The sequence below is a fragment of the Anarhichas minor genome, unplaced genomic scaffold (genome assembly GCF_050575085.1).
Source record: "Anarhichas minor isolate MPS153535 unplaced genomic scaffold, ASM5057508v1 ptg000074l, whole genome shotgun sequence".
Lineage (NCBI taxonomy): Eukaryota > Metazoa > Chordata > Actinopteri > Perciformes > Anarhichadidae > Anarhichas > Anarhichas minor.
In genome coordinates this window covers 422,898-446,768 of record NW_027466520.1, presented here as the reverse complement: position 1 = coordinate 446,768, position 23,871 = coordinate 422,898, and the positions used below count along the sequence as shown (strand labels likewise).

Genomic DNA, 23,871 nt, shown 5'->3' with positions numbered 1-23,871 from the left:
AATTAATGTTAATTTAATTCATCGTGAGCCTCATAATAACTTACAGATGTATTCCTTAAGTCAGTACATCAAACCCCTTTTTTTTGCATTCTGTAAGTAGACGCTAATGATTAATAATGTCAGAAAGTAAAGACAGCATTCTTGTTAGAACTTCTCAGAGCCCAATGTGACATTTTTAAAGTCCTTCTTTTGTCTGATCAACAGTCCAAAACCCAAATATATTCCATATGTTATCATAAACGAAGGAGAACAGCAGCAAATTCTCACATTTAGGAACCTGGAACCAGCAAATACGTGTCATTTTTCACTTGAAAAATCACCGAAACCAATAGTTTTCTGTCAATTGACTTTATCCTGACACCGTTTCTGTGTTGTATTCAAACTCCAGAAGACTAAAGCTGCGTCTGCACAAGTTGCAGATGAATCCAGGTGTTGAGTTTTACCTTCAGATGCAGAGAAGAGCATCAGGACAGTCAGGGCGAGCAGACACATCCAACACCTGGCAGAGAGAGTCGTCCACATCTTCAAAGTCTTCAACCCGAACTCTGGAGCTCAGCTAACGATGAATGAACCGGAGGAGTTGGGATCTTATATAGTGCAGCTCCACAGAAAGAGGAACCTTGTTGTCATGGAACGAATGTTGGAAACAATCACGCTGCAGCGATGACAGGACGAGGGACTCACACGGCAGGAGAGTGTGTCCGTCATGTTGTGTCCATATATGTTCATATGTCGCAGCAGATTCATCACCTCGCTGTTACGTGATGTTCACATGTCACCGCTGCTCCAATCCAAACTGAGCTGCAAACACAATTCTATGATAATAATTATAACTTTATGAATATAGCACCTTTAAAAACAGAGTTTACAAAGACAAATCATTTCGTAAAATCAAAGAAATAGCAATAAAACGTAAAAACGACGACGTCACATCAAAGCCAGTCTATAAAAATGTGTTTTAAGAAGTATACTCTGTCTACTTTTGTGTACTCTTTTCTTATTTCGGGCAATCGAGGTACATCGTCATGTTCAAAAACAGAATGTGGAGACAAGAGGATGACGAGCATTAATGTTTGAGTGACACCCAAGGCTCTCTGACAGAGAAGAAGTTTATGTTTTATGTTTTATGTAAGTCGGGACGATGCATACTACACATCATGTTAATGTGACAGATTCAGCCATGCAGGCTACTTCTCATCTGCCGTCCCCTCGGCCATGCGACGGTATCAGAAAGTTATAGAGAAGTCATAAAAGGTTGAAGTTAAACATTTAAAGTAGAGACGCTCAAGCTTTGGTCCTGAATGAAAGGAATTAAAAGTCATTTATATTTTATTTGCCATTCATGATTTTGTGATTTGCTTCTACGCTGAAGTTTAACCACAGAAATGTGAAGACAGTTTGTCGAATACAACTCTCACATCTTCCTGTGTCCTTGCTGTGGTTCAGTCACTTGGGGAAGTCAAGGATTGAGTCAAGAATATTTGAGGTGTCGGTAGCAGAAAGAGATGTCAGAGAGCTGGGAAATCATTTTACAAATGTTGATTCTTGATGTTTCTTTGTTGTTGACTGACGGATATTCTTCCAACTTTGTTCTTCACAACTACAGGTCATCATACACAGTGGGTTAAGTTCCTCCATTAAATCCTCCTAAAGACTCTGGTCTCTACATATACGTATATATATATGAGTGTAATCTATTAGGATAGATATGTGACAGAAGTATTTTAATGACTATCGTGAGAATCTTTGTATTCAATGTGAGCAGGAACAGGGGAATCCCCTGAACTCAGGAGCCTGTTCAGAGATGCACTAATAATAAGTCCCATCGACTCACAAACCAAACTATTATTAAACATCCTCTGTTACAATAATAACCTTTAAAAACAGTCACAGCGGCGTGAGACGCTGCTGAGAAACCCAAAAGAGGAATTACTCACAAACGTGGAATGCAGCTGCAGATATTTAAAGAACATTTCTGACCGAGTCGTCTCCATTGAAGGGGTTCCGCTTCCCCGAGCTTTCTACCACGTCTCCCTGGCTTCATCAGCACACAGGCAGTTGGAGTGGGTTTGTATGCGCATGCGTTTCTCTGATGATTGAACAGTTTGAAAGCATCAGAGAAACTAAACAGGTCTTTGTGTGCTGCTATGAGATTAGAAAAGTCACCAACATCTTTGGTTTTATTAGTTTTGATGTCACATTTAATTCAATTTAATGTGGCTTTATTGACATGAAAGTTAAACATAGTTAAACTGTGTTGCCAAAGCATCGAAATACAAAAGTACACAATAATATGAATATGAACGCAACATTAACACATTAGGATTGTGGTATAATAATGATATATTTGGATTATCTTTATTATCTTTTTGTCCCACGAGTCATTATTTTGAGCCACATTACTTTTATTTAAAGTTTTATGAAGGTGTTAGTGAAGAAAAGTGACAGCACTCTTAAAATACATGCTTTAAATACATGTTTAGGTAAACATGGAACAAAATAAAAGTTGTGTGCTGCCATGAAATAGAAGAAAATAAAAGTAAAATGTAATTTTATATTTTTGAGTCTCATTATTTAACTGAGTAAGAGATTAAATGAAACAAAATGAGCAGCAAAAAGTATAATTTTATTGAATGTAAGGCTGCAACTCTCAATTCCTCCAACCAGTCCAGAACCTAAAGATATTTAATTTAATGTCATATATCACAAACAAATCCTCAAATTTAAGAAACTGAACCCAGAGAATAGTTATCAGTTATTATAATAGTTGAGGAATGATTTTCTGTCGGTCGAGTAATTGATAAATGTACTAAAACAACATGACATGAGGTGTCTTTACGCTTTACTACGACCCTCAGAGTGTAACGTCAGCTGGGCAGCAGCTTCAAGTCTCCGTGTGTGAAGCAGCAGAAAAGAGGAAGAAAGCAGAAGATAAGGACGAGGCGTTGCATTGATAGATAGCATCGGTGTGAGTGTTGCATCAGTGTGTCTCTGTGAGGGCGTCGGTTTGTTGCTATTTATTACAGATAAGCAGACATTACTAAATGCTTCCATGATGAGTTCTCTCCTCTTCTTTGTTCACACGGCTCCTTATCGCCACACATTCTCGAAAGATCATGTCCTCTGTCATGTTTCTGGAGATTTGTTTTATTTATTTTTTGTATTTGCCGATTTTATTTGCCGATTTTCAACATTAATCGAAACAAGTTTCACAGACACATATGTATATATACATATACATATATATTATATTATATATCATATGTATATATACATATACATATGTGTGTGTATATATGTGTATTTGTATATGTATATATATATAGAGAGAGATACATTATGTTAACATCACCAATGATAGTTTTCATCATGACGTCCATTCCATTGTTTCTTTTAAACTCGCCGCGTTACGTGTGTTCTCGCGAGATGTGAGCAACAGCGCCCCCTTTGTTTGTGTGTGTAAAAGCAACGGGACGTACCGAGGAAATCCTCCGTGGCTAACGATAGCAAGGTACACAAATAGGGATTTAATTCACTCTGGCTCTTCGCTGACACTCTGGGGGGCTGCAGGAGGACATAATAATTAAAAACATACTATTGGATAAACCAACCTCCACGGGTTTCCCGCTACATTCCCACCGAGGCGAGTGGAGAAGAACGAGAGACTCCCGCTAATCCCGAGAAGAGGGTGACGTGGCCTGCTTTTCTAGCCGCTTTCCGGTGCACCTCGGGCGGCCAGCACTGTTACTCGAGCCCGGTGCTTCTGCTGGTTCTTTTTTATTTACCCCAACAAGAAGCGTCGGAGGTTTAAAACTATTTTTGTTTCAATAACCAGGTTGTAGTTGATTTATACCCACGTCTACGTGCTGCTGTGGGTATTTCTCGCACCAAAAGGAGCATTTTAAAGCCGGTGCGGCCTGTTTTTGTTGTTTTTTTCGAGCCGCCTTCACAACAACTCCTCCGGAACAATAACACAACCATAACGAGCCTGATGGGGCTGCACGGCGGAGCCTCGGGGCGAGATAATAACGCGTGCATTGTGTGACACACCGCCTCTGGACCGACGTGAAGCATGCACGTGGACTATGGAAGTATCAGGAGGAAGTACCACCACTTTGTCACGAAAGACCCGGTTTGAATGTCGGAGTTTCTGCTGGTTTTTTAAGTAAGGGTTGTATGGGAACCGAGCCGAACCGAGCCGGATGAACCAACAGGTGAATTGGATGTGTTTGGGGATGAATAACCTCGATTGCTCCACGCGCAGGCTGCTGTATATGTTAAATTTACGCACGTGGAACATCTCCATCTAATGCGCTCGTCAAAGCCACCAGACTCCATTGATAAAAACAGTGATTTTACGGAACACGGGGGGAGTCGCAGGTCCACCGCTGCTCAGTTTGTTTTGTTGTGTGTTGTGTGTTGACTTTGCGGAGATGAACCCGGTGAACGCGACGTCCCTCTACGTGTCCGCGAGCCGCTCGGTGCTGCAGTGCGACCCGCGAGACCCCCGGAGCCTCGCGGAGCTCTGCAAGCTGCTGCCGTTCTTCCGCCAGTCGGTGTCCTGCTTGGTCTGCGGTAAGTGTGTGTGTGTGTGTGTGTGTGTGTGCGTGTGCGTGTGTTTTATTATTAGTATTATTTACATGTGATAGAATACGTGTGTAACGGGGCTGTTCGGTAACGTGCGTTGTTGACAGCTGAGCTTGCAGTGGGGGCGAAGCTTTAAATGATGCTGCTTTCAAGTACAGTCGGAAATATCTCAATCCGCACTATAATAACAATAATAATACGTTTATTTATCCTGTCCTTTAAAGGACAGACAAAAGCAAAACAATAATAACAAAAACAGAAAGCTCAGTGAGACAGTTAATACGATAAAAATAAACTAAGAAATAAATAAAATAATAAATAAATAAAAATAATGTTTAGTAAAAAAAAAAGTGCAAAACCTATTTTGTTAATAAAGCTAAAAAGTTAATTATGTAAAGACATTTCAGCACAATTAAATAAAAAATACGATGAAATATAATAACATAGTGAGTGACATTAAGAAATATTCAAATCAATCCCACGGTAACATCGATATATATTTAAAGACACAGAGAAGGTTTTATCAAGTGATTTTCAATATATTACTCCAAATAATATATATATTGACTTATAATAATACAATTTACCTAATTTATAAGATAATAACTATTTATTTTACAACAATAACCACATGACATAAATACAAGAATATATATGTTGACACTCTAGTATATATTGCGGTTAACATTACTTAGTTAGTCTCAGTAAAATATCTGCATACTTCTTCCACTACTGTGTTGATGAACTCTGAAACGCGCCGTTTGCGCGGCGCAGTGAACGCACCACGGTTCTCAGCAACACCCACCGTGACACACCCCCCTCTGGGTGCTGTGTGGCAGCATCTGGGCGTTTCTCCTGTTTACGGGGGGGGGGTTGAGGGTTGAGTAACAGTCCTGCCACATACGGCATGTTATGCACCCTAAAATAAATACAATACATGCACACACACACAAGTAAAGTGCAGTACTTTAGTGTTAATGCATGTAGCTGTTAATTCAAGCAAAGCAGCGTCTCTGTAGCCGGTCTGCTTGTGTCGGGTTGTAAATAAACCTCATCTTTGATTTATGTTGCTGGAGAGTTTAATGCATTGTTTTCACTGCTCATGCATGATGCAGTAGGTGCTCCTCAGCTGTAGCGGATGCACAGGGAGCAGCTCCTGAGGTAAAGGAGGTGTTTGTGTTGCAGCTTTACTACACTCACTGAAAGCACCTCCGCCGTGCAGGTTATAAACACTATAAAAGCACTCCGTACGTCGTGTTAAATATAGATGTTCTGCAGTGATGCAGGGTTTTATCAGACAGGCAGTGCAGAGTGTGGACCGTCGGTTGTTTCTCATGAATGGACCTTCATGCCCCCCCCCCCCTCTCTCTGCAGCTGCACTCCCTAGCGACCAGCGTTGCTAAGGAAGCTGCTCTCAAAGAGCGGTTCTCATCCAGTCTGGCAAGTTGCCGAAGCACCGCTGTGGTTTACAAACACACATCAGTTCAGAGAGCTCTAGGAACACCACAGAGGAGGACGTTTGTAAATCCTAATTGTCGACTGTTTTTAAAGCCAGGGCCACATTTGTTGGTTAGATAACAATTCTCAAGCTGTGTTGCTTTAATCTGGTTCCTGTGAATGAATCATCAGTGTGAGCGTTTGTGTTCCTGTGAGATGTGAGATGTATTTCTTCTTCTTCTCTTCAGGTAACCTGCTGCAGGACCCCATCGCTCCCACCGACTCGTCATGCCAGCACTACGTCTGTCGAGGCTGTAAGGGTCAGAGGATGCAGCTGAAGCCGTCCTGCAGTTGGTGTAAGGACTATTCCCGCTTTGAGGAGAACAGGCAGCTCTCCCTGCTCGTCCACTGTTACAGGAAGCTGTGTCTCTACATCACCCAGTCGCCGCTCGCCCCACACATAGCCAGCGCCGCCGGAGACTCGCCGGAGCTCCAGGCCGTCCTCAACGAGGGCCTCACGTTGGCTGAGAGCGAGCCAGAGGCCGAGGACGTTCCGGACTCGGCCTGCGCTCTGCAGGCGGCCTCCACCTCAGACGTGGTCCAACCCGACAAAGCTCCGCCCACGAAGGAGCTGAAGGCGGAGGAGCCGAGCCCCGTCGGCATAAACGGACTGCACGATTGTAACGGCCTGCTCAGTTCGGACACTCTGCAACACATCACCGTAGAAACAGGTGGAGGTGTCGCCAAGCAGGAGAGCTTTTCGGAGGAGGTCCCGGTGTGTGTGAGCGCCACGGGGACAGGGGAGGCGGGGCTTTGTGACATCGGCTCTTTCGGGGATGACTTGAAACATGGCGGGGGCCCGTTGTTGTTGAGCGTTGAGGAGGTGCTCAGGACTCTGGAGACGGACGCCGACCCTGATCCCACCCCCCAGCTCAACAGACCTAACTGTCTCCCCGACTCCTCCCGCCTCTTCCCCTCCCTCCCCCGAGGGAACAGCCCTCGCCCCCTCCAGCCTCACCCGCAGCCCTCCACGCTCGTCCCCCACGCCCCCCCTCGGTACCACCGCAAGCGCTCCCGCTCAGAGAGCGACAGCGAGAAGCTGCAGCCCCTCCCCATCTCCACCCTCTTGCGAGGGCCCCCCCTCGGTGCCAACAGCTCCCCCCACCACCCTAACCCCGGGGCCACCACCAAGCAGGAGCCTAAGTTCTCTTCAGCCACGCCCCACCCACACCTGGCCCCGGTGCCCAACGGCGGCCCCCCCAAGGTGGGCAAGACTGTGCTCGTCTCCAACAAAGCGCTGAAAAAGACTGTGGAGCTCCACGGGGGCCCCAAGAAGGCGTACACCAAGGCCCGGCAAGGGGCCCCCAAGCCCCGCACGCAACCCCGAGACAGAATGCCCCCACACCCCCACGCTCACCCCATGACGCACCCACCCAGCCCCTCGAAGCCGCTGTACAAGAAGCCTGTGGAGAAGAAGGGCTGCAAGTGCGGCCGAGCCACACAGAACCCGTCGGTGTTGACCTGCAGGGGGCAGCGCTGCCCCTGCTACTCCAACCGCAAGGTGAGAACGCCCAGCAGACATCCCATGTAGTCTCTTCAAACACACACACACACACATAGTCAACCTATATGGTGTTGTTATTGAGTACTTAGCACAGCTCCTCTCTCCTCCTCTCTCCTCTCTCCTCCTTTAACCTTTTGTTTTTGTTGCTTTTTCTGTCAGAAGCGTTGGTCACACATGATGTGTTCAAGTACCGTCGTAAAGCTGTAACTCTGACGATGAAGACGTTTTTGACGATGTTGTTCTTGATTGTTGTTTTTTTCTCAGGCGTGTCTGGACTGTATCTGCCGCGGCTGCCAGAACTCCTACATGGCCAACGGCGAGAAGAAGCTGGAGGCCTTCGCCGTCCCGGAGAAAGCTCTGGAACAGACTCGCCTCACGCTGGGCATCAACCTCACCAGTATCGCCGCGGCGGCCCTCCGTAACCCGGCAACCAGCTCCCCCGGCAACACCCTTCTCAACGTCACCACGGCTACGGGGGCGCCCGTCACGGCCGCCTTCCTGTCGGGGGCTGGGCACGACAGCAGGGGTTTCGACGACTCACTGGAGATGAGATTCGACTGCTGAGGTCTCGCCTCCGGTCAGTCGTTAACGCACATTCCCCCGACAGCGGGGCGTTCTCCATCGTGGCGTTCTCCATCGTGGCGTCCTCCAGCTGGGCGTCCTCCCGCTGGACGTTCTCCAGCTGGGCGTTCTCTCTAGCTGTGCGTTCTCCAACTGTGCGTTTGGGGGCGGAGCCAGTACAAGGCAGCTACAGTGACGGTCTCCCGCAAACTGCGGCGACTTGCGGTCGTGCATTCAGACTCTGTGTGTAAGAGAAGAAGAAGAAGAAGAAGAAGAAGAAGAGGAGGAGGAGGAGGAGGAGATGTAGCGTTACTGTTTGTTCAGGAGATTTTGTTTATGTTTTCTTCTCTACTGTGTGTGTGTGTGTGTGTGTGTGTGTGTGTGTTTTGTGTGTGTGTGTGTGTGTGGAAGACATCTTCATCATCAGAGACTGGTGTAATTTATATGAAAGGAGCTTTTTGTACTTGGACGGTTTCCATTGAAGAGGACATTTTATGATATATTTTATAAGTTACATGAAAAGAGAAACAATGGGGGGGGGGGGGGGCGCACACCTGCATTCAACCAGAATATTCCCACACAGGTAGAAGAAGGTAGATTGTATGTTGTCATGTCTGCTAAAACATAACCTCAACATAACTGGTTCTAATATCTCCCGCTGTGACTTTAACAGCAGCCGGATGTACGTCTCAGTTCCGTCTGTTGAGTGTCGTGTAAACTGTGTGAGACACCGACAGACGCCCTCAACGTTCTCCTGAAGTGTTATTTCACAGTGAACATGGTGATCACCTGGGCTTCCTGGACTCCAGTTGAACCACACGCGTGTTGTTCTTGTGTTCAGCGCTGCTCCGCTCTGTGCTGGAGACTCTGGTTGACTGCAGGCTCCTCGTGCTGCGCTGTTGTTCTGGAAGCTACACACATGCTGCTAAACACCACAGAGGACCAGAAGGGTTCCTCGTCTTTTGTTCCGTTTGTTTCATTTGTTATTTTTTAACATTTTCAGTATTTATTGGTCGTGTCCTGACACAGGGTGTCCATGTATCTGCCTGCGGGACTGTTTCTGTCTCCTCCTTCGTGTTAGTCTCAGAGCGTCGTTGTGTGTGTGTGTGTGTGTGTGTGTGTGTGTGTGTGTGTGTGTGTGTGTGTGTGTGTGTGTTCTCCCTCGGGGCATTTAAATACCTGTAATATATCTGTAACATATTTCCACAAAAAAGAAAGAAAATCAAAAACTAACTGACGTGTTTGTGTGATTATTGTCACGTCTGTGCTTCAGACACTAGAGGGCGGCGTTGCTCTATCTTCATGTCTAAAGAACCACAGAGAGGCTCATCACAGGAAGGAACGCTCTCATTCTGTGACATCATCTCACCGCTTCTGTCAAATCTTTACTTTTAGTGATTCCACCAAAAGACTTTACTTACATTGAGTTTATCTGGTAACAGCTCAGGTTTGGTTTCATTGACTAAAGGCTGATTACTGTGCAGTCGTCTCTCTTTCTCTTTATTTTAATGTCTTTCAGGTGTGTTGGAGGCGGAGCCGACTGCAGGTGGTCCATATGGTCCAGAAGGAGGCGGAGCTTGTATGAAGGTACTGAACTTCACCTCCATCAGTGTTTAAAGTTTCACTCATTGGAGCTCGTTCTGTCCTCTTCGGTTTACAATTCATGTGCGAGAGTGAAAACTAGTTTCATCTGTCACGAGCTTCAGGTTTTCACAATTTGAGTGCAAAGTTTAATTATTTTGCATGTTTAAAATGGAGAAAAATAATAAATTCACAGATCACCGGTTCATAATAATGCAAATCTATAAATACTGCCGTATTTTTAATCAGTGGGCCATCGTCTCGATCACCACTGTGTTGATAGAAAGTGACTTAAATGACATTTATGCATTTATGTTACTTTAAACATCCACCTCAGTTTGTACGTTCATAGGAAGGATAGAACCGCAACTAACCATTATTCATTATCTTATAATCTGCTGATTATTTTATAAATGTCAGAATATTGTGACAAATGTTCCTCAAATGTCTTTAAAAGATATTCACTTTAATGTGATATAAAACAGAAACGTGTGAAATCTTCATGTTTGTGGCTGAAAACAGCATTTTCTATCATTTCTGCATCAAAAATGACTGAAACGATGAATCGATTATCAAAATTGCAGATTATTTTTCTGTGGGTCTATTTATCTCCCGTTATCGTTGTGGATGCAAACAATAGACAAAAACAAACATTTGATGAAAGTTTATACATTCAAACAACAGATTAAGAACGTCTTGTGTGTTGTGATATTTACAGAAGCGCTCCAGTAAACGCTGCATTCATGTCATATTGGAAAAAGGAGAACTTAAAACTTAAAAAATCCAAAAAGACTCAGGGTTCATTCTTGACCTTCTGGAGCTTTCGGCCACGTCTCATGGATTTCATCAGCCGCTGGCGCTTGCTCAGTTGTTTTTTATTCCTTCTATTGTTACTCCATCCTCTGACGAAGGTACCGGGAGGACTCGAGTCATCAGACATGAAGTTAAGAATGAGTATTTATAAATTCAAGAATGAACTCAGTCGGTTAAATTCACAGATTGGGTCTAAAACATCCGATACGTTTGGTGTAAATGTCCTTGAGCTTCAGTGTTCACTACAAACCGCTGCTGGAAAAACCAGAACACATTTCTGCTGTTTGGATGCCGATGTGCGTGATCTACAGCTAATCCAACATGACATGAATACCCGAGAATTACCACCGTTCAGGGAGCGTTTGAATGCACCATTTGGAGTTAATAATTGAGCCGAAGGAGCCGACAGCAGCCGAGGAGCTGCTGCCAACAACAACACACAGTCTGATTTGTGGGCAGCGTAGTTTTTTAAATGGTTCTGTAAAACCCGTGAAGGACAACGGTGGTGATTTTACACCATTAATCCTTCAACATGGCCGTCAACTAACTGATGTTAGCAGAAGCACATGATCAGAGGATTGTTCCAGAGGTTCATAGGCTTATTGGAAAAATAGAAACACAAAATATAGCACAATATTTACATCTTTACACACATTCAGGGACTCAGATAATCACTAATGTTCAGCTGATATGAGGTTAATACGAACAGTTCTTTGAGGCAGACCTCAGTTCTTCAGGCATTAGACATCAAACCTGACGATCACAAACAAGTAAAATGTTTGTAAAACTAGTGACCATGTTGACTTTGAACACAGTTGGCTATAGACTGAAGAGGTGGACGTAATCATTGGTCACCCATTGGTGTGAGGACTGTCGTTTTGAAGCATCGAGTCGCAATTTGGACGCCACCATCATGCTTTTTGGCCTTCGGTTTTGCCATCTTGTTTATTTCACCGGTTTTTTTTGGGGGGGGGGGGGGTGTTTCTGGCTGTTGCTGTCTTGGTTTTTGGCCGTCAACATAATAATTTTTGGTCGTCGAAATCTTGGTTTTTGTTCGTCCATGTACTAAATGAACATCATGCTGTATTGAAGAAGACTTGAAACTAGAGATTGAGACCATAAACTCATGTTTACAATGTTTACTGAGGTAATAAATCAAGAGAGAAGTAGTCATTTTCTCATAGACGTCTATACAACCAGAGGAGTCGCCCCCTGGTGGACATTAGAGAGAATGCAGCTTTAACACATGAAGCTTTGACTTCACTCTGCAGAACCAGAGGTTGCCTCCTGCAGTTGGCTCTTGGGTCATTTTGCATTTTTTGGTGCGTTTTTCAGCTTCAAAGATTCACTGTGAAAAGAGCCAGTAATGAATCAGGCGTCGGTGGAATATCAACAGCATATAACACCGGAATTCAACCTCGGTGGTCAAGAAAATAAAATCTGTTGCCTTTAAAAACTTTCTGCCTTTAAGAAATGTTTGTACAACGGAAACTCTAATCCGTTGAGTTCCATTAACATACACTCAAATACCTAGAAATCCACATCAGTCTCTTCTCCAATCACGAAGTGTTTGTGAGCCTGAAAAAAGAAAGACGGACTTCCCCGTGACTCCCTGTAGCAGTTTTTCATTTGAGTTCATTTTTAGGGGAAGTCAAGAGGCGGCGACATTGTTTGTTTTTAGACTAGCTGATGAGAAACGCCCCAAAGAAGCTGCTCTTCTCGTCCATGTCCACGGCGGAGGCGTTGGTCACCGTGACAAACAGCCGGTCTCCGGCGCCGAGCGGGAACAAGCCGCCCTGGTGGGCGGAGTACAGAGAAAACTCAGAGCCCCGGGACCAGCAGGAGGTCCGGCTCGTCTTCATCAGCAGGATGGGAACCGGGTAGGAGCTCACCTGGCGGGAGAAAAGGGACCGGTGAGTGAGAGGTGGTGGAGGGAGCGAGGCGTTCAAAGACGGTCTTTGACAAACCGCTTCACCAACTAAGGAGTTCTCCTCTCTACAGCTTGTTGATCAGCAACGTTGTTGGATCGTTTATGGTCAAAACTAACAGCCCGGAAAAGTGCAGTTCAGATGTATATTAAATCGACAAAACAAGCGAGTCAGCCGAGTTAAAAACCAGCAAAATCCCAGACGACGGAGTTTTAAAGTCGCCTCACCTTTTTATAGACGTACTGCAGCAGAGGTCTCCCTCTGTCCTCCTCACCCTCCTCACCCTCCTCACCCTCCTCCCCCTCCAGGGAGGGGGTGTGTCTGAAGTACGTCTGGGCGTAGACGTAGTAGAGGCCGGGCAGCGGCACCACCAGCTCCCCGTCCACCAGCTGGACGTCCTGCAGGAAGGCCAGACCCTTCTGCCCCTCCCACCACGAGATCTTCTGGCCCTGAACTCTCCGCCCAGCCGAGACCGGAGCTGTGGAGAAAACAACGGAAAAACACCAACCAGACGGTTCCTCATGAAAGACAATTCACACCAAGAAAAGAGAAAAATAAAGAGATGAATGTTAAGATTTTTATGATTTGAATGGATAAATTAATTATTATATTTAAATAAAATGCAAGCGATGCCTTGAATATAGGACCTCTAGTCTTGACTTTATATATTCATGTCACATTTGTGATGAAATACATGCAAATTAATCAAATTTAAATCCAGATTTATGCCAAAATGATGAGATTCTTTGTCAAACTTGTGACATTTACTCAACAAGTCTAATTTATGACTTTGATTCACTTTTATTATGAGAACTTCTTGTCATTTTGATTTGCAAAGACATTTATTTAATTACATAACATTTATAAACAACCATACCGAGCTGCACCGTCAGTGTCATAACTTCATCTGGTAGATTTGAAGGAACATATGTGAGAAAATGTGCTTTTCCTTGGAAAATAAATCTGATAAAAACAGAAATGTCATTTTCTTGGCTAAATTTAAAACGTAGGCTGGTGCAGGCTCGTCCAAAGTCGAGTAACAAAAACATGTTGTTCTGCTCCGCTCTCACTCCCTCCCACCGCCTATCGATCAGTCACACGTGTATTTAAAACCAGCCTTTTGAGACGCTCACCTCCTCCCGCCTCTCGCTCCAGTTTGGGCACGAAGCTGCCGGTGACGTGGGCAGCGACTTTGGGGTGAGGTGAAGCCCTGTCGACCATCACGAGTGAGGGCAGCACCCGAGACACCTCGTCTGAGGGGGGGGGGGACACAAAGACGGGAGTGAAAATGTGCCCACAAACAAACAAACAAACAGGTAATGTCAAAAATATGAGCACCACAGAGGGTCGGTTTAGTTTTCTCACCTCTGACGACCGATGAGATCTGCTTCTGGTAACGCTGAGACAGAGACTGCAGGTGGACAAGCAGGAGAACATTCATTAAAAGCCTTAAAACGTACTGAACTCACCTACAAGTGAAATAAACGGACCTGACGCAGCTCATTCAGCACCTTCTACCCAGAAGCCTCTTGTTTGACATAAACCATGAACCCAAAGCCGCTGACATGGCGTTCAGGTCGGTAACGGATCCCCCCCCCCCCCCTCTCTCTCCCACTTCCTTGTGTTTTTACGTTTCTTCGCCCAATTGGCTCAAAGAAGACGCATCGACTGCCAAACTGATGAAAACGGTTTTCTGAGCCGTAGTGAACTCTGGACCGTGTTTATTTCAGTTCAGTTTGTTTCCAGAAACGTAAAAAGAAATTGGAAAGACATGATGAAAAAAGAGGTAATATAACACATAAAGGTGTGTTTTCCTGTAATGTGACGTGCTAATTATAATAAATAGCTCGTGTAGAAGGAGAGTTGCTCTGTAGAGGTTAATGAATCCCTTTAAAGTGTCTCTACAGCTTCAGTAACAGCTGAGGGAGAGGTGGAGGAGACCCTGCAGTCAGTCTGCGTGAAGCAGAGTTTATGGGTGAAAGTCGCCTTAAACGCCTCTCAGACAGTTATTGTCTCTTGAAGTTTGCAAGACTTGGTTCTGAAGGAGCTCTCAGGATGATTCAGAGGCAGACCTGCAGCTCTTTATATGGGACACTTTATACATCTGCCCCAAAAAACATGTGCGAAGCTAAATGAAAGAAAGAAAAATCGATTCAATCAAATCCACATGTGGCTGAATGTGGCGCCCCGTATTCCTCCTGACACAGAGGAGGACGTGCACACGTTTAAATCAGGTTTATTTATAATAACACACATCAGAACAACATCTCACCTCCCATGTGTGATCAGGAGAAGATTTAAGTCGTCAGGTTTTTAACGTACACTTAAAGTTCTCTATAAAATACGTTTGAGAAAAACTTTAGTTAGAGTTTATTAATAGCAGGAAGCAAGATAAGCAAATGTAATGTTCAGCTTCACGGGAGCCTGAGATGAGCTTTCACTCTGCTGAGGCTCAAACTGCATCATGGTTATGTTCTGAACTCAATTTAATCTGCGTCAGCCGAGTCACAGAATACCTTCGTGTGTGTGTGTGTGTGTGTGTGTGTGTGTGAGCACAGGTGAACACATTCCTGTGCTGATTAAAGCTCACAGGATCACATCTCCGCTATGAAGGAGCTCATTGTGCGTCTGCAGACGGTGATTTGGATCATTTCACCATTTTTCTTCTGCTGCTAACGTTCAGAACAGGAAGCTCAGGATAATAATTATTATTATTAAAAAATGTAGACGGTAATAATAGTAATATCACAAAATAATAATAATATCTTTGTAATAATGATTATTATATTTTGATAATAATATCCTTAACCTTAGAATAAGTCCATATCTACACAGGGAGCAGGAGGCGGAGTCCGCCGTGTTTCTACAGAAGCCCAGAACGGACAAACCAAACTTTCAGGTTTTTTTCCGTTACCTGCAGGCCACCGTAGTTCTCTACGCGCTTGTGAAACTGTGATAACGTGAGACGCTGAGAACAAAACCGTGGGAACAGCAGCCGCCGCCTGACTTCCGTTGCTGCTAAAGTAGTGTTATTATGGTCTGGATGAGCCCCGAGCTCACGTTACCGCAGGAAAGGGAGGAGTGAGCGGACGGATATTCTGTCGGTTGTTTTATCTGGAACTACACCGCTGGATGACACTAAATTCTACACACTGTCCCTTTAAAGACGCTAATATAGAGTTCATTAACAGGAGGAAACAGAGCAACTGTTGGGGACTATTTTCAGCGGCGGATTAATCCATTTAAGATGAACTACAATGTGTGTGTTGGTGGTGATGAAGGAACATGTTTTTATAAGGAGCTCTGTGAGACATCAGGATACATTAGTGGACACATTCACTGTTCATGGGATTCATTATGAATAATAAAAACAATCACTTATTAATCTCCTGCTCCCATCATATCCTTCCGCTGAACAGTCAAGTCTGAACTATGATGTCAACAAGGGGAACTTGTGTGGTGCAATAAAGTATGTTATTGATTATGAACAAGAATCTAAAATAGGATTAAAGGGGAAACTCCACCCGTTCTACATCAAAGTGAAGTCGGATTACTCATCAGGTCAAATACTTTCTGCTTTAGTAAACGACTGAAACAATAGTTTGATAGTCGCCAAATAATCTTCTGTCACAAATGAATTCATTGTTTAAACTCTACGATGAATAACTGAAGTCTTCAAAACAGAATCAAACCTTCGACTCAAACGTGATCATCAGACTCTGTAATAATAATAACGACGATAAGCTCAAAGCTCATGCTCATTTGCTTGGTCGGCCTCTCTGCAGCTGAAGCGGGGGGGCATTCGTAGCGCTCTGAACTCCAGTGGGTGGGGAGGTTCTGATCCACAGCTGGTGGTGGGAAAAAAACTTTAGCTTTGAAAAAGCAGAAATCTCAGCATCTGGCCAAATAATCAGAATCAACAAATACTGATACAGTATGTGAAGGTCTCCGTGGGCTGGGAGGTGCTGACGTCATACAGATGGAGAGACACAATTACAATCAAGGGTTTTTAACTTTTTGGACGCGTGGGGTCAGTGGGTTCTTTGGGGGGTCAGCGGGTTTTATGTGGGGTCAGTGGGTTCTTTGGGGGGTCAGCGGGTTTTATGTGGGGTCAGTGGGTTCTTTGGGGGGTCAGCGGGGTTTTGGGGGGGTCAGCATTACCTTCTCAATGAGCAGGTGGAGCTGCTGAGTGACCTGCCAGCACGGGTCTCCGCGGACCGCCGTGATGCTCTGCAGGTCGCCGCCCGTCAGGCAGGACACGCTGCTCCTGGCAAACGTCTCCTTCATCTGCAACAACAAGAAGGGAAACATGTCAAGAAAGAGCATCAAACAATGACGAACGTGTGTTTTCATTTCTCTGATTTTCTCTTCATGGCCATGAAGCACCTTCTACACCTTCACTATCACTGTGTTAAACGTTTGAACCGGAGTCAACATGATGCCTTGGCATGTATCCCTGTCTGTTTTGTTTTGCTCGTCATGTTTAGGTTTCATTTCCTCCTGTGTTCCTGCAGCATCTCATGTGGTTAATGAGTAATTCCTGTAAACACACACTGACAGTGGAGCTGGACTGAATCCAGAGGACTCACCAAAACAAGCAGAGTGAGTCCAACACATGCACACACGCACGCACGCACGCGCACGCACGCACACACACACTGAAAGGTCTTCCTGATAATCACAGCTAATCATACCTCTGCTGCTTCACTTCCTCCTCTGCGTGTTTTGCGAATGCAGAGAAAAGAAACGTGCGTAATTTTATGAAGCGAAACGTTTCTTTCCCGTGAAAGCATGATATGTGGCCTGCGTTGCATTGTGCAGAAAAGAAACCGAGTAAGAAATGAGATGTTTCCTGGACTGTTTCTGCTCTGGAGCTGCAACAGAAGCAACGCGCAGAAGAAACGAGTTCCCTGAAACTGTGAAACACTCATTTACACGCTTAAGTTTGTAGAAGTTACAGTGAGATGTTACAGATCAATAAAAAAAGTCTAGTTTACTTAAAGCTGCGTTTACAAGCCGAACACCTCGCGCGGTGCGCACTGCGTGGCGATGCGTAAAAGCGCCCGCGCGTCTCCGCTCCGCTTTTCTTTAAGTCCTTACCGAGTTGAGAGCCGTGGTGAAGTGCAGCACGGTGATGGTGACGACCACGGTCTGCAGCAGGACCGCCAGCAGCAGAAGCACCCCGAGCTTTGGACCGGAGCCCGTCATAACGACAGACCGCCGTCCGGTACCCGACCAGCGCCGCGACGTCCCACCGTGCCGTCCTTTAGGACTTCCAGAACAAGAACAATGGCAGAGGGCTGACTCCTTCACTTGTACCCTCCCCGTCCCCTGCAAGCAGCAGCAGGAGGAGGAGGAGGAGGAGGAGGAGGAGGAGGAGGAGGAGGCGGGGACAACAAGAGCCTTTCTCCCTCTTTCAATTCCTCCTGGGGAGATTATTGTTGTATTTCTGCGCTGTAAAAACACAGATAGCCTCTTTAGTTTATTGTGAAGCTTCATATCTGTGCTGCAGATCTCTGGACCGAACCTCACTGTGAGAAAAACACATTTTAACACGTGATAACAATGAATGAGTGGCACAGCGTGCATGACTTTTATTAACGATGTTATGGAGTTTATACTTAAGTCACTTTTAATAACATGAGTGACATCAATTCATATTTTCTCCCTCTCTGAAGAGGCAGATTCAGGGTTCATCACTGAGAGGACTCTTCTCGGGGAAAACACATAAATGAAGCTTTCCTTCAAAGGCTTTGGCTTATTTGCTGTACTCTGACTCGGACCACATGTATCTCAGCTGTCAAGTTGTTTAAATAAAAACAAGTCTGACATTTCTTTTTCTCTCCACATTTATCTCATTCTGTGCATCCAAACAGGTTTCTAAGGGCACACACATGTCAGATAGCTCTTATATGAACATATAATCATCTTTGTGTTCATATGGGTGATGGGAGGTGTGAATCACGTCTTATTAATGTGATATATATGTTTGGACAGACGTCCAATGATGAGATTCTTGGAAGCGTTTATCTAAAACACGATGTTCCTCTTTCACTCAACGTTGCTGCCATCGCGTTGAAGGATAAAATGCGATAAAGATGCAAAAGAATATTTGAGGTTAGATGATGAAGTGTCAGTTATGAAAGTCAAAACACAATTCTTCACAGTTGTCTCACAGCGTTGACCCGTCAAAATAAGATGGGAAACAGTTTTCTTACACAAAACTTGATTTAAAATGTGCTTTTTAAAAAACATGAAGCATGTTAAATTGACAATTTCCTTCAGGCCTTTATTTATTTAATTTTTGAATAAAATTTAAAATGCCACATGGTTTAAAAATCTGGAGGTTCAGATGGAACAAACGCTGTTAAAATATACACCGATATAAACCGTGAGAGCATTTCACACCACGATATCTCACGTTTTAAACATTCATTGAAGTCAATGTTTTAAATCATGAACATTGAAGTTGACACAAAGTTGGAGCAGATCTGAATTATGGTAGTAATAATGTGATGAAACAATGTGAGTTTAAATGGCTTGATGAACTGAAAGCAGGTTATTTTATCCATAAACAGGCTCTCAATTGATTTGTCTTGCAACAATATCGTGATATATTATCTGCGATATACAATAACAAATACATTAGAGAAGATTTTATCCATATTGTCCACATAATGAAGTCAAAAGCGAACTTTTATTTCTGGGAATTTGTTAAGTTTCTTTATTTTTGGCGGCATTTTTGGTGTTAAATGCTCAGTGCAGTTGTACAACTTCATCTTCTCTTCTCTTTCTTTTTATTTCATCAATTGAAGCCAACAGAACTACTTTCAGTTTCTTCTTCAGATGTTGTGAAGTTTTTTGCGGGTAGTTTTGCTCTTTTAACTTCCATTATTAATACTCACTAGTTCTTCTTCTTCTTCTTCTGTTTATTACAAACTGGAAATTAAAAGACACCACTTCCTGTGTACCAGAGGGTTTAACAGCTAATGTCTGGACCAATACATTCAGCAGGTTAGTCAGTGATGGAACCCTTTAAATTCCAGTTCAAATTATAAACTATACATTTGAAACACAGAACAAAGTAGCACCATAACTTAAAGACAAATAAAAGCATTAAATAGTAAAACTTTCACATTAATACCAATAGAAATGTAGAGTTTTAAAACCAAATATCCCAAAAGCTTCTTTTCCCTTTTGTCACTAACACCTTGCTTGTCCATATATCTTCTCAAATATGTATTTACTTGGACATTTTCACATTTTTTAAATACCTTTCTTGAGTATCTGGATTTATTTTTCAATTGACCTCTCAAGCATGTTAGACCACATCCAAAAAAAGCTCTGCAGAGCAAATCTCAATCAAAGGATGGAGACACGAAAACCACTTATACACAATGTGTGAGTGCAGCCGTCGCGCATGTTATGGACGAGGCGTTGTGCGGCGAGGTGGGCTGAGCCTATAAATGGATCCTGGTCCCGTTTGGCTCACTCCCGCATCTGCAACATCTGGCCTCAATCTGGGTCCTACACCCCCCCCCCCTCCAGGGAGACGCTCTCCGCTTAGGTTTCACTCTGCAGCGCCTGCAAGGTCCTGCTGGGGGTAACGGAGACTGTGAACCGTGCGTGTGTGTGCATGTGTGTGTGTGTGTGTGTGTGAGGAAGAAGACAGGAGGCATCCTCGGTACAAGCCGGAGACAGACATAAATATCAAGTACAAACCTCAAAATATATCTTTGCCGTCTGATGACGAGCTTTTCTGTCCAGAAGTCTCCGCAACGTGAGCAGAGTTCAGTAGTCCCCACGATGTTCTCAAGACGGGCCTCAAACACACACACACACACACTTGAGTGTATTTCTGAACAGCGGCCAAGTTTTTGATAGGAATACGAAGACGAGAACTGACCGACTCCCCCGCAAAGTCGACTCCCACCTAAACTGCCTCCCTCTGCCCTCGCTCTCCCTCTTTCTCTCCTTTTCCTGTCTGTTCATATTTCATCTCTCCCCCCCCCCCCCCCCCCCCCCACCCCCCTGTTGACGATAAGTACGCACAGTATCTCTAAAAGCATGTTGTAAAAGGTTTACAATGTGCATATAGTGATGCAGAAAGTAAGAATCATAATTTTTATGGGGTTTTGGCAACAAAACCGGGTATCTGGTCCAGCTGGATCCCAGGTGCTCCGCGATGTGGACTTAAGATGAGTTGGACGCTCGCGTGGACTTTAATAGGTCTGACTCTGACCAACAGTTTGGGTGCTTTTTGGAGACAGGTGATGCGTTCAAGGCTGCGAGTCACTTTTGATTTAGCTGTTGTTGTTTAAAAAACGTGTTTAACGATGTAAAAGTATGTGGTGGAGCTTCATTAAGGTTAAAACACTGATGAGGCAATACATCCAAATCAATGGCAAATATCACGATTACGACGGCTACAGGTGTGTATTTATATGTGTATTACGTCACATAATGTCACATTATGACAAACAGCAGTTTGTTATTATAAACATTATCTGTTCAAACTAACCGGTTTAACTTTGAATGCTGCTCTTCCACATCATGGAGCCCCTAAAGCATCCCCTGCTTTATGGTCTGTTTGACTCTAAATGGACCATAATGTACTAAATGAACATCATGCTGTATTGAAGAAGACTTGAAACTAGAGATTGAGACCATAAACTCATGTTTACAATGTTTACTGAGGTAATAAATCAAGAGAGAAGTAGAGTCATTTTCTCATAGACTTCTATACAACCAGAGGAGTCGCCCCCTGGTGGTCACTAGAGAGAATGCAGCTTTAACACATGAAGCTTTGACTTCATCGTTGATCAGCCGGCTCAGTTCATGAGCTGCTTGTGGTTTATTAAGGGAACAGTGACTACAGGTGTGCGTGGACCTCGGTTTTTATAAATCAGAATACATCTCTTGGTGCACGTCGTCTCAGAGATTTTCACCGTTTAGTGTTGAATCGACGCACAGTTTAATAAATGAGGCAACAGGTAAGAGTGAGTCGAGTTGAATCAGGCCGTGTAAATCTCTCTTTCTGTCTGAGTGCTTACCAAGGAAAACACCCTCTTAACACACACACACACACACACACTGTTAAATGTATCCCGTTTATTAGAAAGAACACAGTACCCAGAGCGGAACAATGTCAATGATATCTGGGTCGAGCACACACACACTCCCACACACACACACACACACACACACAGACACACACCTCAGGAAGGGAGAGGTGGGACGACCGAGGCGGCCAATGGGCCCGCCACAAACCTCAGAGCCGACCAATAAGCAAACAGGAAACTTTTGGGGACTTTCCAACGTTTCCAAACTTTTTCTTTTTGGCTCCACTTGCTTTTTTGTCCGATTTTTTTTTTTTGGAGGGGTTTTAGGTTGACGTGTGTGTGTGTGTGTGTGTGTGTGAGGACAGGATTTAGTTTATTTGTGGTTTTGAATCCCTTTTATTAGTTTTGTCTTGCTTGGATTACATGTAGATGTTTCCCTGAGAGCTGTAGATAAACTCCAATATACTTGTTTTGTTTCTTCTTTTAATGTCGGTCATATTTTTATTATATTTATACAAGCACATATTTTTTCACTGCTTGTTTACAGAACAGTTACTTCTTCTTCTGTGTCGGTACATTAAGTCAGAGTCCTCGTTCCCTGATAGACTTTCTGTTTTGATGTTTTCTTCACATCCCGAAACAATCAATTAATCAAATACTCTGAGAGGAAAATGTAACTCCTGTAACTGTGTCTGTGGCAGGATTTTAATACGCTTGTTGGGCCAATTACCTGTCTGTCTACATATCTGTCTGTCTACCTGTCTGTCCACCTACCTCTCTACCTCCCTACCTGTCTACCTACCTGTCTGTCTACCTGTCTACCTACCTGTCTACCTGTCTATCTACCTGTCTACCTGTCTCCCTACCTGTCTACCTGTCTACCTACCTGTCTGTCTACCTGTCTATCTACCTGTCTACCTGTCTACCTACCTGTCTACCTGTCTACCTACCTGTCTACCTGTCTACCTACCTGTCTACCTGTCTATCTACCTGTCTACCTGTCTACCTACCTGTCTACCTGTCTATCTACCTGTCTACCTGTCTCCCTACCTGTCTACCTACCTGTCTACCTACCTGTCTAGCTGGAGGGAGGAGCGGTCAGTGTTGATGACTGGGAGACTTCCTCTAGATTGAGAGACTTTTGTAGCTCGTGCTGCTACTTTCATTGGAGGAGATTTGGCCTCACCGAGCTGGTTTTAGGTTGAACCCTGTCTCACTGTCTCTCACAGGATCATGTTTTGTAAAAGCTCAGCTTCATAAACATCCTCTTCGTGTTCTTCTTCCTCACGGAGTCACTTCCACCTGCGATCCAGACCTGATGCTCCGGTGTCTGATCGGGATCAAATCCCAGCAGCAGGTTCAACATCTGGAAGAAACACTGAAACCAGGCTGTTCACATGTGGAGTCACATTGATGCTGATCATCAACCAGCACACATGGGGGCTGTCCGCATACTTATGGCCACTATGTGTGTAGGTGTGTGTGTGTGTTGTGTGTGTGTGTGTGTGTTGTGTCAATGCCTTTGTGTGTGTAACATGCAGAATGTGTCCTTGTGCAGTTTGAGGCCCACATTGTGGTTCTCTCTTCCTCCCTACCGATCCTTGTCTGTCCTCCCTCCCTCTTTCTCTCTCTCCCTCCCTCTCTTTCGCTCTCTCTCTCTCACCCTCTCTTTCGCTCTCTCTCTCTTTCTCTCTCTCTTGCAGTCTCACCCTCCCTCCCTCCTTTTCTTTCAAAATTACCTTCCACTCCCTTCTCTCTCTCTCTCTCTCTCTCTCTCTCTCTCTCTCTCTCTCTCTCTCTCTGCCTGTCAGGAAGAAGTGAACAATATGACCTTTAGTCGCAGCGATAACATTCTCCCTCATGAATTCCCCGCCGCTCCGGCTTTCCTTTCACATTCTCACCGGTTTGTTTTTGCTCCTGGCGCCTCTTGTTTTCCTTAGAAACGATCACCCTGTGATTAACGAGCAGCACCGGTGGGTGGGGGGGGGTCAGGCCTCTACGGGGTCTCACACACACACACACACAGACATATATGTTCACACTAAGAGTGTCTCATCATGCTTGTACCTTCTTACATGTGTCATACCTGTTGGTGTCTGCTGCAAATGTGACCCGGAGGCAGAAACACACTCACACACACTCACACACACACACACACACACACTCTCACACATAACCTCTGGTTTGGGGGCTGCTAAATGGCGCACGGAGCACACCTGTCCGTGTGTTTCTTCTCGCGCGCACTCCTCTGGTCACGTGGCGCTCTTGTCACGCCATCATCTGATGGGTTTGGTTTCTGTTCCTCCGCAGGCTTCGACTTGAAGGACGGAGAGAAAAC

The 23,871-nt window shown here is 44.6% G+C and overlaps 2 protein-coding genes across 2 annotated transcripts; one reads left to right on the top strand and one right to left on the bottom strand.

Moving 5' to 3' along the window:
- The first annotated feature begins 3,448 nt into the window (after nt 1–3,448).
- LOC142937492 (E3 ubiquitin-protein ligase MSL2-like) lies at nt 3,449–9,382 on the top strand. Its single transcript, XM_076080452.1, has 4 exons — nt 3,449–4,214; nt 4,434–4,575; nt 6,273–7,585; nt 7,853–9,382. Exons 1-4 carry the CDS (start codon nt 4,203–4,205, stop codon nt 8,150–8,152), a joined length of 1,767 nt encoding a protein of 588 aa, XP_075936567.1. The 5' UTR covers nt 3,449–4,202; the 3' UTR covers nt 8,153–9,382.
- A 997-nt stretch (nt 9,383–10,379) lies between these two features.
- Nucleotides 10,380–17,781, bottom strand: tnfsf10 (TNF superfamily member 10). The gene is made up of 6 exons (XM_076080770.1): nt 17,572–17,781; nt 16,633–16,758; nt 13,837–13,882; nt 13,605–13,724; nt 12,699–12,949; nt 10,380–12,435 (listed from the first exon to the last, which is right to left on the bottom strand). Exons 1-6 carry the CDS (start codon nt 17,677–17,679, stop codon nt 12,226–12,228), a joined length of 861 nt encoding a protein of 286 aa, XP_075936885.1. The 5' UTR covers nt 17,680–17,781; the 3' UTR covers nt 10,380–12,225.
- Between the last annotated feature and the right edge of the window lie 6,090 nt (nt 17,782–23,871).